The sequence below is a fragment of the Canis aureus genome, chromosome 14, assembly GCF_053574225.1.
Source record: "Canis aureus isolate CA01 chromosome 14, VMU_Caureus_v.1.0, whole genome shotgun sequence".
NCBI classification, from domain to species: domain Eukaryota; kingdom Metazoa; phylum Chordata; class Mammalia; order Carnivora; family Canidae; genus Canis; species Canis aureus.
The window spans coordinates 15,862,078-15,877,973 of NC_135624.1; the positions used below are offsets into that span (position 1 = coordinate 15,862,078).

The window sequence follows — 15,896 nt, forward strand, 5'->3', positions numbered from 1 at the left end:
CTACCTTTATGTTTTCCATGTGAATAAAATGCTTACAAAGTTTCCTTTTTTTTTAAATAAAGGGATTGGAAGATGGAGGGAGTAAAAAATATAATTGGGAAATTATATAAATACTTCCATTTCAATTTATAAATAGCAATCCAATCATAGACTTGAAGCTTCATTCTTTTAACTCTTCAATATTTAATATTGTAATCTTTCATGAAATACATTATTTGATCAGTAGCACTGATTAAAAAAAAGCTCAACTGGCCAATCATTAACACGCATTAATTTGACACAGCCTTTTTTTTTTTTTTTTTTTTTTTTAAGACCTAAGTTATGTGGGTGGTGTGCTTAAGTCTCTCAGGCTGTACTACAGTATAAATTCAAATGTGTTTATAGCACTTCTGCCTTTTGAAATAAAGCAGGACACACAGACCCTTTAAAATATAGGACAAGTAAACTCATTAAGTTAAAGGCCACATGTTCATATCTCAGTAGTGTATATATGTATATAAAGCAAATGCATATAAAGCATATGTATATAAAGCAAAAAAGGTCCATCTTGCATATCTCAATAGCCCTGCCAGAGCATTAAACAAATAGAAAATTAACTTGAAAGCAGCCTGAAAGGTTAAAAGGGGCAGTCTGAAGCATTCTTGGCTCAGTAATCAACTATTTCAATAAAATGATACACAAATTTGGTAAATAAAGTGGATAATGCCAACTGTTCTTTTAGATAATATGTATTTTTTTAAAGGTAGAAAAATATTTGTAGAGACCTTTCAAATGTAATTTTGATAGAGTGTCCAGGTTCAGCTTCAATCACCCACTCACAATTCAAAGAGTCTTTATAGTATCCTGGCCATCCTGGTGAGAGAATCAATCCACTGGGAGCTGAGAAATGGCCGCCACATGGAGCTGAGAAAATGAAATCAGAGAACCAGTGAGAACAGAAGCTTTAGAACAAATTGCAGAGATTATTATTAGTTCCAAGTGTAATTTTTTTAAAAGAACCTCTGCATGTACTTCAAAAATGCTCTTTAGTAACATTTTGAAAGTAAAACTAGATCCAGTCCTATTACTGAATGATTATTTTCCTTAGAAAAAGTAACTGAGACACGGCATGTCTATATCCTCTGCATGTCAGATAAACGGATCATCCTCAAGTGTCCTGATGATGTGTCTAAAATGCATTCTTGTGTCTCCGTCATTTTCACATTCAAGGCTTGAAAACAATGTAAATTGTTAGCTTTAATGTCTCTCTCTCTCTCTTTTGTTTTCTGACACATTATCAAATACTGCTCATTGATGCTACACACTGTCTAAAACTCTAATCATACTTGTTCCAGAATCCCTACCACAATTTGGGCCCCCACTGATTGAGCCTCTTCCCTGATATTTCCCATCCCCTGATTTCTCTCTTGCTTTAGTCCAGCCATCAGAATAATCTCCTTCAAATTACAATTTCATTATACCATTCCCTTCCCTAGACATCTACTTTGATCCCTTTTCCTTTACATTAGCTTCAAATCCTCAGTTTATCATTTCAAGTATATAATTTTCTGCTTTTCTCTAAATTTACAGACAATTGAAATCATAATGATAATATTGTAATTCCAGTAGGTCCTGATTAGGTATTTTGGTATAAACACCTCATTCTGGAGATGAAGAAACCAAATCCAGAGAAGAGGTACTCCCCAAAGTTTACAAGACTTATTAAGGTCTGAGAAGTTTTGAGGTCCTTTTTTTGTAAAAAAAAAAAAAATGACTTGAAAATACTTCTATTCTCCATGCGATAGCCAGAGGTTTTTTGTTTTGTTTTGTTTTGTTTTTGTTTTTTTCAATTGCATTCTGACCACACACTTCAATGGCTGTTTTCTGTGTTGACCCAGTAAGGTCCTGAATGAACTAGTTTACGGTCTAGCCTAGACTCTGAACTTCTTGACTTGACTCTGCAGCCCATGTATCAAGCCTGCCTGTACCTTCAGGAAGTATACACAGAAAATATAAATAGAGCAAAGAGTATTGGAATTACTGAAAATTATCCAGGAAGGGGAAAAAAAAGATCAAATGTATACTGTATTAGCTTATCAACATATTAGAGCCTATCCCCAATAACTGTGTTTTATCTAAATCACTCCACTTAAACTTTATCTCGTGTGTTATATTTGTGTTGTTTACTTGTTTCTTTCTGTTTTATCTTGCAAAATTTCTAAAAGCTATTGCTCCAGACCCCATTTTTACTTGTTTTTATTTTTAAAATAATTTGGTATAACCTATAAACGAAATAGGAAATATTTACAAATTGGCCTAGGAATCCAGCATTACTATAAATATCCATTAGAGAATATTTTCATGTTAAATTGCCAATATTTGTTATTTGCATGAAGAAAAAAAAAACCTTTCATATAAAATTAGATTTTCTTCCTTAGTAGAATTTAATTTTGTTTCCTAAAAAGCTTTCAAAGGAGACCATTTTCATGAGGATTATTTACTCTTCATTGTTACAATGACTCATAATTAGGTTTCCTGTTGGGTTATTATGTATTTCAAAAATAAAATTATGTGCATAATAGCCACTTAAATTACCATATTTTAAAGACAGAGTAAAGTATCTTAGTGAGAGAAGGTCCTGGAAATATGGAGAATCGACAGAAATCCTTAATATGTCACGGACTCATTGTTTTAGGCAAGTATTTGTGCACTTCAATCTAATCATCATTAAAAGAGGTAATCAGTCATAAAATTAACAATTGAGTAACAGGCCATAAAGGATTAAAAAGTAAAGTACTAAGTAAAGCCTTTTAGCTGGTCCCTCCATCTGAAGTGTGAGGGAGGCAGTTAGGAGGGGTCTTTAGAACAGAGGAGTAACTTAAAGATGTGATTATTGTTTGTTCCCTGAAAGGATTTTCCTGAACTGTGACCCTACTCAAAGGTGAGTCTTCTAGTTAACTTATGACATATTCTGAAGCAGCTTCTTTCTCTTACATAAAGGGTTGAAACTCTTCACATTTATTATTCCAAAAGTATGGGAATAGACTTCATAAGAGAGTGTGAAACCTAAGATGCTCAGTCCAGGTCAGTCAGGAAAAGCCTTATGGTCACAGTGACTGGCAGACACAGGGCAGGGAGATGTGTGCATGGAGAAGCTATAGTGTAGCAACAGCAGCAAAGTATGGAGTGGGCAAAATTCAAGAAAAAAATAAGAGGAGATCAAGTATGGAGAAAAGAGATGTAGAAATCTGCCCAAAGCAAAAGCAGTAAGAAACATAGGAAAGAAGAGACAGAGACAGAGCGCACGCTTTTGAACAAAGAACAACTAATAATATTAGTAACAAATATTTGAATTTGTAAAGTGAAAGTTAACTGTAAAAGGAATAATAAATTAGCAGCCTAAACCTTACAACTTTGTCATATCAGTGTACAGCTTATATTAAACTAATAATTTTCTTTAAATAGATTTGCTTATATTTTAACTTAAAGACTTTTTTAGACTTGCTCTAAGCAAAAATATCTATGAAATCACAGTTTTAATAGACTACTGATTTTTTTTCCCAAAATGCTTAAAAATAAATATGTAGCTATTGAAATGTAATAAGTGTTTACACATTTAACAACTAAAATAGATTGTGTACCTTCAGGTACAAAGGCAACACAGTTTAAGACACACTTCTATAAAAGACAGTAACTATCCTTGCCTGAACAAAGAAAACTAGAATATCTATAAAACAGAAAGGAGATCAAGACCATATAAGGTGTTTTCAAAGTCCCATTCATTCATTCATTCATTCACTCACTCATCATTTACTCATTCATATTTCATTCATGGAGCAAATAATTGTGTGTTAAGTATGTGTTCTGTGTTTTTGTACTACTTTTACCAATTAACATTTATCGAATCTTTCCCATGTGCCAGGAACTGTGTGAAAAGTCCCTTGGATTATCTTATAGAATGCTCAAAAAAAAAAAAAAATCCAACTGCATTATAGATAAGAACATTGATATGTAGAGAATTTAAACAATTTGCTTATGTGGGACCAAGGCAGGCCACCCCAAGATTGGCCACATTGGCATTTTAATTATTTTAAATAAAGGTTACTGAAGAGACAACCTGGACAAAAAAGGACACTTGGATCCTTCTTGGTCTGCCTGAAAGCAGGAAATAAATCTCCCACATCAAAGATATCTTCCCTGTTCCAAGAGGTAAAGAGACATCCTATCACCAAAGATGGGAAATTTAGAGCTAAGAAGGCTGTGTAAATAAACCTTGTGACTTTTTTTTTTTTTTTTTTAACTAATTTACTACTGTGGTCCAAATTCTGTTTAGATTTCTTACCAATTGAAGCTCCTTAAGTTTTCTTTGTCCTGCCAATTCCTCAAAGATTCATTACCTCTTTGTATACGAAGTGTAGGAACTACCTGCCTTGCTCATTTCTTTAGGTTTCAATTTCATTATTGGTCTTCCTTGGGCATATAATAAAACTTTTTTTTTTTCCTCCTGTTAATCTGTTTCAAGTAAATACAATTCTTAGTTCAGTTGGGAGACTTTGATTAGTAGAGACAAAAGTTTCCTTTCCTTCACATATCAGCCAGAATGGATTTGAACAGAAGCGATTTGGTTCTCGAAACTTCTTTCCAAATGCCATTAAGTAATCTTTTTCCTTTTCTTATAGTGCTCATGTGCAAGAGACAGAAACATAAAGTAATAATGTCATAAATTCTATTAAAAAGATATGTCCATGGGACAAGGAGTCTGGAAGAGGGCATGAATTAAGGCTTCATGCAAACCTAATAGGTTTAGTGAAGACAAAGATGGATGGCTAGGGGGATAGAATGTCCAATCCAAAGATTTTTATTCTTGAATTTTGTTTATTTATTCATGAGAGAAACACACAGAGAGAGGCAGAGACATAGGCAGAGGGAGAAGCAGGATCCCCCCAGTGGAGCCTGCTGTGGGACTCGTCCCAGGACCCCAGGATCAAGTCCTGAACCAAAGGCAGACGCTCAACCACTGAGCCATCCAGATGTCCCCAACCCAAAGGTTTTTTTTTTCCCAAAGATTTTTAATTCAAATTTGAGATTCTAACAACCCCATTTTAAGTGCTTCTCCAATATTATTATTTTTATTTCTTCATATATTCCATTAATTCAATAAGTATTTGTTTAGTTTCTGCTATATATGTAAGATACTCTGCTAGTTGCTGAAATTTAAAAAACAAATCCATATGATATTTTCTCTGCCCTCAAGAGACAAGTATTCTACGTGGATGTAGGTACTCCGATTTTCCAATAGGCACAGCTAACATGCAATGCATGCTTGAGCTGGGTAGGCAGTCTGGGAACACAGGGAAGAGACAGGTAACATCCTAAAGACCTTAGGAAAGAGTTCTTGAAGGTGATTTTGTCAGAAGTGAATTTAGATTTAGAAAAATAAGTAGAAGACAGGGGGAGTTGCAGTAAGAGCAGAGGCAGGAAGTGAAAAATACTAATGTGTGTGAGGTAAAGTCAAGTAGTTCTTTGTTTCCAAAGTGTATAGTTTGTGGAGGAAAAAGGAGAGCACTTATGGTTTTATGCAGTGGTTATTGCTTTTGAAAACTTTTAAACCTTAGTAGGTACTCAGAGAACTTGTTAAAATGCAGATTTCCAGAAGGCACTTCTAGTAGTTATAAGGTGGGATCTAGAAAGCTGTATTGTTAACAAGACCTTACCCCACCCTGACCTCATAGGTCATTCTGCTGCTGTTTGCCCATAGACCACTTGACAAAACCTAAGATGTGACTGGTCTGTGGCTTCATGATTCTACTGGATGATATCTCAGGAGCCTGAGATAAATAAGTGATTTGCATCTGTTAGTGTAATATAGATTGTTGCCTCTTACCCCTGCCCCCCATTTTTAGCAATTAAAAACAGGACATACATGGTAAATGCAAGGTAGACATAGTTCATTTATCTACATTTATTTTTCTAAGATCTGAAGAAAGTCTGTTATAAATAATTTGCGTTGGAGTGCTGACTCATTTCTGTGTTACTTTAAGTAGAACAGACAAATTCAAAATACCCAATATGTTTTAAGACCTGTATGAAAGAGTCAAAAGTGCTTCAGACTGTATTCAGATAAAATTCCCTTGAATAAAAAGGCCAAGGAATTTTAGTGTTCCACAGCAGGAGATGCTCTTTCATCTGAGAAGTGGCAGTTAGGTGCTCAGGGGATAGTTGGGGATGGGAAGAGCTGGGTGTGATCTCTGGTGGTTGGCTAGAAGTGATTTTAAAAAGGGAGTACTCTAACATTTCATTCATTAGATAGCCTTTCTGTAGAGCTGTGCATGATAAAATCTAGATAGCATCTCAAGGATTATCAAACAATGATGGTTCCATCCCCAGTCCCTCCCCACTCCCCCTTTTAACTTGCTTTATGGATATAGGTGTGGTAAGCAATCACTGACTCTCTTTAACCTCTGCACTGGATGATATTTCAAAGAAAATTAGGAGATATCTGTTGGGTCTGAATCTAGGATAAAAAGAGGAAGCCAGACACACAAATTAAAAGGCCAGGGTTACAGAGAAATGATCATAGTTCTGCAGCTTCTTCCATTGCTATGACCCCTTGATCCCTTCTCCTGTACTCAGCTCTACAGAGAGTGGGAGCAAAACCTTGCCGATTGCTACTGCATCACTTTCCCTACAATAGTCCTCTAGGAGAATGGAATTTAATACTATGTAAACATGTAATTAAAAGTGGGGTTTATTTTTAGATGTACACATATTCTTTCAATGAGAACCACAAATAAATTCTGATCTATGTATCAGACTGTTACTCTAATTACTCTTTCAAAAAAACTCCCTCCAAAGAGAATGCCATGTCTGTGAATGAGAAGGTTTTCCTATCCTTTGAAGCTAATTGAGTTCAAGAGAAAACTCCTTATTCTCAAAGGGAAAGTTTGTCAGGCATGTGGATCCAGTCTTGCCTTCAAACAGTTCTCCAGGGACTTCAGTCCCATCCTATTCACTCAAGGAATTTTCTCAGATATCCCCTTAGAGAGTAGGAAGGAGAATGAGCCATAGTTATGCAGGGAGTTCTTTGCTAAGGGCAAGGAAGTTCTTGCTTGAGTAAGCATTTTATGGTACATTCTGAAATTGATGTAACAAAACCAGAAATGGGTTTCCTTCCTTCCTTCCTTCCTTCCTTCCTTCCTTCCTTCCTTCCTTCCTTCCTTCCTTCCTTCTTTCCTTCCTTCCTTCCTTCCTTCCTTCCTTCCTTCCTTCCTTCCTTCCTTCCTTCCCTCCTTCCATTGCCTTCAAATATGCACCGCTAAATCTCCACCTCCTTAAAAAATGTTGAGCAGGTCCTCTAACATTTTCATCACTTTCAATATTAAAAAAAAGTTGGTCCTGTCCAAAATAAAATTATCATCTTATCTTCTCCATGCATCCACCCAAGGTGTGTCTCAGCAATGGTCAGAGAGGCTTGGAGGATAGGGAGGAGGGTGCTGATAGAGGACCAGCACTTGCTGATTCATTCATTCCTGCATTCACTTCAGCACTGAGAATAGTTTCCGCCTCATCTTATCTCCTTCCTCTTCCTTTTAGGTCCTTTTGCCTGTGGTGTGTTAGGGCTGGGATGGGACAGATTGTGCTGTCAGTCCTTTCTTGGCTATTGCCGTATCTCTCGTTACTTCTGACTGTTCCCTGATGCCTTCCATTGATCAGATATGGAAAATGTTTGTTTTCCATGAGAGTAAATGAGTCCTTTGGAAAGGTAAAGAGTGTGGAATGGTGGATTCTCAATGTAAAATTCCCTGATATAGGAGAAGGTCATCCTTTTCCAGTCACCTCTTGCTCCCATCCCTGGTAGTGTACCCGATGATCTCAGGTGGTTGGGTTTCCTTCACTTGGTGGCCAAGCTCCTGGTGATATTCATTTGTGCACAGAAAATTCACATCACTGACTTGCCAAATTTTTTGACCTAGACAGCTTTCTTTCTTTTCAATCTGTCAGCTTTCACCAATTTTCTTCCTCTTGATCAATCAGCACGGAAGACAGATCAGCAAGTACTATACAGTATAATCAGATATCCACTTGGAAGTCCTGCTCCTCTTTCTCTGAGGAAACTCCATTCTCTATGAGAGATTCTTCTAAAGCTTTCCCGTCAACTTGGCTTGAAGAAAAAAGACTAGTACCCTCCTCCCTAGAGGGAGATAAATGAAAAACTGAACAACTTTGACTTCAACAGTTTCAGATAGATTGACATACATTGACAGATAGATAGATAAATCAATCTAGATATTTATCTCCCTTACTTTCTTTTTCCTGATTTTATAAATTGCAAATGGGGTACCTGAGGTTATGACTGAGAAAGATGGATCAGAACACATTTAATTAGCCATGAAGAGGGTATCTAGATTTCTATTATTATTATTATTATTATTATTATTATTATTATTTTATATTACTATTTTATAGAGTGGATATTGTGACTTTTTTCTCCTTATTTGGGTGTCTAAGTTGCTTATACCAAAGGTACAGGAAAATCTACCCTTATATTTTATTTGTCAGACATTTTGCTCCTAATGTTTTTCTTGTCAGTTGGGGAGGCTACAATGATAATATTATTAAATATTATGAGACTCCACCAGGAAGGGGTAATTTTTCTTTCAGTTAGTTTTAACTTGGTGTCTTAATTAAATCAACAGCTTTGAGCCAATAGCATTCATCTGACTCTGCCAATGTATTTCATTAAATGTAATCCTCTTTATCTATAAAGCAGTCCAATGAATGTATTATATCCTAATTATATTCAAGAACATGACCATGTAATCCAGAAGGCCAATATTCTATTTCCATTTTTGTTGAAAGGATTGCTTTAGATCAAAGAGGACATTGCTAGCTACAGTGCAGAGAGCAGGGGTGATAAAAGCCAGGTAAAAATGAGGAGAGATGCAGATAGTGAGCATGCATTAGAACCTTTCTGAGTCCCAGGGGAGAAATGATTTATGAAGTAATTAATCAATGGGCACAGATGAATTGGACAACAAATCATTTCTACAGAACTGAATAGGGACAAGGGCAGAAGTAGCAGGACCAGTTAGGAGAGTGTTGCACTAATTTGGGCAGGAGATGATGATTGCTGGGACCAGTATGTCAACAGTGGAGGAAATAAGAACTAGATGAGTTTTGAATATATTTCAAAGGTAGAGCTAACAAATTTTTCTGATGGATTGTGTATGGTTGTAGCAGAAGAAAGGAGTCAGAAATTGCTCCAAGAGTTTTGGTGTGAATTACTGAAAGAAAGGAGTGCTATTAATGATGATGGTGAAACTCTGTGACAGTTGCAGGTTTGGAATGACAGAGGGAGATAGATCAGTTTTGGACAGATTAAATTTGAGATGCCTATTAAACATCTATGTGGATATGTTGAGTAGGAAGTTGAATATACGAGTCTGGACTTCAGGGTGAAGAACTAGGCTGGTGATGTAAATTTGAAAGACATCAGCACATAGATATTATTTAATGTTAGAGACTAGATGACAGTTACCCATAGAAAGGATGGATAGAGTGGAGATATTCAAGACCTACCTTGGAAACTACAGAGATCATTGAAATGAGGAGATACCAGGAAGAGAGTCTAAAATGAGCCTGAGTAGTGTAATTAATAAAGTGAAATTTAATAAAATGTATAATTTTTAGACTGTGTAACTTATTTTCCATGAACAGTTAAATGATTATAACTTTAAAGTATTAAGAAATATTTGACTTTAAAAAGTAAATGGTAGGTACTTCAGGCTTTATAACAAAATATTGAATACATTGTAGTCCAACTCTCATTTTTGTCCTGTAAATAAATCCTTCTCATCTTTCAGTCTACATAGTTGAATTCAGTAGCTTTAAGAAAGTGACATTCACCAATGAATAATAAATTCTCATACCCAGGAGCAGTTTCCTTCTATGACTGCACCAAAGATAGGAGACTTAATTTATGTCCAACTGTCTTGCTTTCTAAAACAGAAAACTCTAGATAACTTAGCACTCACTTCTTGACACCTAGAAAGAGAACTTTCTTGTTTTATTATGAGTCTCATGGCATGGTATCTTTTTCAAGTTCTTTGGGATTCATTCGCTGGTTTATTACTGGCAAATACTGAAGCAGGCATTCATAAAGTAGAAATGCAACCCAGAGATTAGCTTGAAAAGACATGTCAAAAATTTGATCTTTCTCCTTTTTCATTGTTTTAAACTAATGCATGATTCCTGATAATGAGGTAGAGAACTGTATTTACCAACCTTCCAAGGAGATAAAATCTCAAATGAAACTATTAGAATGGGATAAACTACTCTTTCCTGGGGACAGAGCACAGTGGAATGAGTAGGTCTTGTATTAGTCTAAGGGTTAAATGTGGAAGAGAGGAGCTACATATATGTAAGCAAGGGCATGGGGCTGAGAGAAGAAAAATAGGAAGGTAGAGCACAGCTTAGTGATGATAGGACTGTGTGTGTAAGCATGTGAGAGATGATGATGATGATGATGATTATGATGATGGAGATGATGATTTTTACATTTAACCATGGGAGGGTGGGGGATGGAGGAAGAAATAGAGGGAGATATGGCTTAGGAAGATATTCAGGAAGCTTTCTATTTACTGTACTATATAAAATGTTTATATCTTAACTCTTAAAGAAAGCAAAGCAAACAGCTCTGTTATTTATTAAAACTTCTTGAATAACCTGGACAGTGCCCAAGTCCACCTGAATCAGATCATACCACATAATTGAGCCATAGCAGCAGCTAGATTATTAGAAAAAAATGAGTGCCAAATGGTGAAAAAGAATCAGACATGTGCAGAATACCAAAGCAAAGCCAAAAGGACAATATAGACACTACTCTGGATTGAAATGACAATCTGGGGAGAATGCTCTGTTCACAGAATAGGATGCTTCAGCCTAGACTCTAGGTGCTCGAGGATTGGAGTTGAACAATGTTACACAAATTCACAAATAGAAGGAACTTAAAACATTTTTTTCGTGATATAACTATCTGGAAAGTAGTTCTTAGGTAAGTCCAAAGGATACCCAGTTTCTTAACTGGAGTTAAGAAACACTGGAATGCTTTCTCAAAATGGAGAGGTTGATGTATAACTTCTGACCTGCTCCATTGGCCTGGCACAGTCCTCAAGTGATTGATTGCTACTGTTGGATTTCAAATTAAAGTGACCTTAGTAATCACTAGTTCAAGTCATCTTCCTCTTGGAAAATGCCCTTTTCTATTGTGCATGAAGGAACTGTGATGGCTAATGGGAACACTGTCATCACTGTCAGTGATGTCATTTTTGTATTATTTATTATTGTTATTATTGATGTTAAAAAAGAGGAATGTTTATTTGTAACCATGTCTCTAAAAAAAGTGAGAAATCACATCTCTCCCTAGGAGGGCAGCTTGTTCTATTTAGCCCATCTAATTTGCTTCTGTTATTGCTTTGCTCCTGTAAGCATTTGAGGTTATGACTCCTTATCTATAGCAATGGGCATTAGCTACTATTTGTGGACACAGATCCATCGAAACCTCCATCTAATGGCAGTCAGGCTCACCACCCTGGAGGATATGAATATCCAGATGAATCTGAGCTGAGTGCAAATGCTGGAATGGCATTTTCTGTGTATGTGTTAACCTCTTAATAAATGGTTAAAAGCAAGACATCCACTGGGCAAAGGTATGAACAGATGGGAGGATCAGAAGCACCTGTAACTGGTTCACATTACAATGGACTTATAGCCAATTGACCAAATGACCACACACATAAACCATATTACAAAGGGACCCATGAATCTAATGATGCTCAGATCATTTGAGGTATAGACAATAAGGCAGAGTTGTCTCAGCACCTTGGAGCTGGGCGGTCAGAATATGGTGGTCAGAGACCAGTGTTTCCCAAAGCCCAGTAAAGAAACCTCTCTGATACAAATATTGTACCTTGAGTTTTGCCTTCTGTATAGCAATATATGCAGAATGCTCACAAGGAACATTCCAGAAACTAGAAATGCTCTGGGATATTACCGAGAAAAAGATTCTAGGATTTGAGGGTTAGGGATGACTCCAGTTTGCATCGCTTGGTACTGTGAAGGAAATCTAGCTATACATTATATCCTTGAGAAAATTAAGGGAAAGCAACATCTTACCCATATTTCAGAAGATACATTCATACATCGAGGTGAGGAGAGAAATTGATCCAAACACAATAATTCTGTGTTCCTTTCTCCCCTTTTCCAAATTTTCAAGCACCTACACTGGTCAAAAGGATGTTGAAGGAAACGGCGAGCCTCACAATGCCCTCAGAGACCCTTGAGAGAAATTCTGATCGTATTAGGAAAAAGAAAAAGGGTGTGGAAAGAAGAAAATCCAAGGGAAAATATTCTAAAAAGAAAATTGCACTTCCTGAGGAGTTGTATTTTATGAGGAGGCTCACAGGTGCCCAACAGGGGTTTGGGCTGTACAGAAAAAGAAATGAATGTGAGGCCAGAAGGGTCCTGAGGGGACAAAGAGGGATAATGTTTATGCAGCTGTTATGAGTGAAAACTGGTGGAGACGGAGGAAGAGGATTTTAGAGTCAGTGGGAGCTGGGAAGCTTTCATGGCACATCATGAAAATCTCTCTGTCAGCCCATTAAGGTAGACCTATGATAACCATCTACACTGTTCGTGGCTGTAGGATATATCTTTGAAGGAGACACCATGCAGAGACTGGCCCTAGATACAGCCAGTTATATTCAGGCAACAGTTTAAGGGTAAGTGAAGAAGTCATTGATTGTCACACTGAGTTTGTGGAATTCAAAGTGAATGATTTCAATGCTGATTACAGGAATTCACATATTTTGTTTTCCATTAGTGAAACTGAAAGATCCCAAGGCTTTTGAATGCCTCTAATCATTCTTCCTCTTGAGAAGATTTGATCTACCCACTCTAGAGAAAGAGGTTCAAATTTTCACAAAGATAACTTAAATCTATCCTTGGTTAATGCATCAGTGGTGAACTTCGGGTCAGTAAATGAAATGTGTAACCCACTTCTGTCCAACAATTGCATTTAAGCTACCTGAAATGAATCCAAGTTCAGCTGTGGGATCATAGAACTGTATCAAATTATGATCTCATTTCTCTCTTTCTGCTCACCAACCCTTATTCAAGGACTATGATTGATCAAACATTTCCTTTCACTTTTTTTCAAAGATTTCCTACAGTTTTAGGGTTGAAGATTGGTTGATGCAGGTGGATTACTAATTTGCCAATATGCCTAAATTTCTAGACAATTGCAGTAGATTAGTTGGGCGGGTGTGTGTGTGGAGAGAGAAGGCAATCTTTAAAGAGGTTAGAGCTTTGTGTTGTGTTATCAAAACATTTTATCCTGACTCCCTTGCTCTATAAATCCTGATGGAAACAAGCAACTTCCTACTTTCTAATATTAACACACAACAATCCATACATACAAGCAACTTTTAACAATACATTTAATTTTGGATATTTTGTATTAACAGACTAGAATATAAATAGTTATCTGTATTAATCAGAACATACACATGTACGTATTTCATCCATATAAAATATTTAATATGATGATAAAGAACATTTTATCTAAAACATCAAGCCTGTATTGAAGGCTGTAACAGTGCCCTAAAAGATAAGTTACAATAAATAATAAGCAAGACTTCTCTGTCAAAATATGGAAGGTGTAAAGGACAAAGAAGACAGGCAGAGAGGACTCCCAGACATAGTTCTTTGAGTCAGTGGGAGAGACTGTATAGCAAGTTGGGGAATAGTGGAGGGAGAGGGGTGATTAAAAACAGATCAACAACAATTAAAGCATAAACACATTAGGGAAGAAAAAGAATGAGCTTTCCTCAGCTAGTCTCAGGCTTTTGTTGTTAACATCTAAGTAGAACTGAGGCAAAACTAAAACTAAAGGAAATCTTTACAAACCTTAATTAGAGTCTCAGAAATTAAACCAGCCAGAGTGAACTATACAGGGGTCGACAGCAGCCTAGTTTATTGGTGGAAACTGCCTGGCAACATGGCCTGGGATATGGCCTGGGATATGGCTGGTGACCTGACAAGTGCCACAGTAAAATCACTTCCAGCCCACTCTGATTCTGCCTTCCCTGTCCCCAACCTCCTTCTCCTCCTCCTCTTCCTCCTCCTCCTGTTCTTTCTCTTCCTCTTCCTCTTCTTCTTCTTCTTCTTCTTCTTCTTCTTCTTCTTCTTCTTCTTCTTCTTCTTCTTCTTCTTCTTCTGCTTCTTCTGCTTCTTCTGCTTCTTCTTCTTTTCTTCTTCTTCTTCTTCTTCTTCTTCTTCTTCTTCTTCTTCTTCTTCTTCTTCTTCTTCTTTCTTCCTCTTCCTCTTCCTCTTCCTCTTTTCCAACCTCATTCTTAGTCATGTTCCCACTTTGGGGTTAGATCCAGAAATTGGCAGGTGAGCCAAGTGTATGTAACTTCACTCAAACACCCAGAAAATAATACTCTTTTCCTTTGGAAACTTCACAAAGCTCTCTGGAAGATGCCTCAAGAGCCTATTGGCCTGTGCCTAATTAGAGTTTGGAATATTCGTTTCACTCATTTCTAAAAGTTAAAAGCCATTCATTTTTCACAGTGAAAAACTTGCTAAAATTGCTCTCAAATTAAGCAGTGATTCATAAAATGATTTGTTGAGGTCAAACTCATTATTTTTACCTTCTCATTCAGCTAGGAAATAAGCAGCCTCTAAGCCAACCCCCAAGTTAGGCAGGGGAAGATCCAAACAGCCTCAACAACTCCCTGGAGGTGGTCTCTGTGTCTGTTCACTGAACTGTATACAACAACCAGGGCAGAGGAGGGAGAGGCTCAGATCATGTCACTTCTGAGCTGAAGTGGCTTCCTGCTGGCCACAGATAATTTTAATCCATTTAGCATTGTTTACAAAGCATGCCATGCTCTGCACCCCACTGGTTAGTCATCAACCCCTGACCCTCTATCCTCCACTCCAGTTCATTCCTTTTGTCTGAAACAAAATTTCTCCCATCTACTTTTCCTTCAAATACTAATGTAGGCTTTTCAGAATGATTCTCCAAATTTGAGTTAGGAACTACGATTAAAGGAATGAATGAGCTCAGGGACAAAGTATAATGGGGAAAAAAATGAACACTACTTTCCATCTTTCTTTCTTTCTTTCTTCTTTCTTCTTTCTTTCTTTTTCTTTCTTTTTTTATTTCACCCTTTATAATGCAACTCCATTATGTTATTTCTATATATATATATATATATACACACATATATATAATAGTGCAGTCTTAACCATTGCCAGGGTAGCCTCTTACAAAGCCCATAACATCTGAGGTTTGGAAAAGAACAGTGGAGTCATCTGGTTAAGCCCCCTGATAATACAAATGAGAAAGTGATTAGAAGAGGAAGGAGGTGCTAGTTGAAGAGCTACGAGGAAAACATAATTGCATGGTCTGGGTTAGTTCATCATGAGACATTATGAAAATGTTTAACTCAACATAGGGTGGCATTTATAGGTAATGGCTGTATTAGTAAATGAAATTTGTAATATTTCTGAAAATTATAGATTAAATATTCTCAATTTATCAGCTAGAAATTGAAAGAAAACGGCAAAAAAGCTTTCATTGTCAGTTTGGACACAGGTGAGAAGAAAAATTGGGCAAGTAAGAAAATGAAGAAATTCCTCAAAAAGCATCACCTATTCATTACATGATGATCTGTTAAAAGGTGTTTCATGGCTCTGGTTCATCTATCTATTCCTTAGTAAAACTTCTTCTATATCTTTTTAAATAAAATAGATATGTAATCTCAGGTACTGGAGTGGAAGGAGAAAAGTAGAATTCAGAATGGTAATTCTTATTGTGATAATTCTAAATTGAAGCTCCATACCTCATATAA

At 36.6% G+C, this 15,896-nt stretch overlaps 1 protein-coding gene across 1 annotated transcript in view; it reads right to left on the reverse strand.

Moving 5' to 3' along the window:
* The window catches only part of CSMD3 (CUB and Sushi multiple domains 3), a 1,166,404-nt gene that overhangs the window by 394,965 nt on the left and 755,543 nt on the right, over window positions 1-15,896 (reverse strand). Inside the window, exon 17 of the mRNA XM_077847015.1 lies at window positions 765-903. Coding sequence (XP_077703141.1) covers window positions 765-903 — 139 coding nt within the window. The remainder of the gene's footprint in view (window positions 1-764; window positions 904-15,896) is intronic.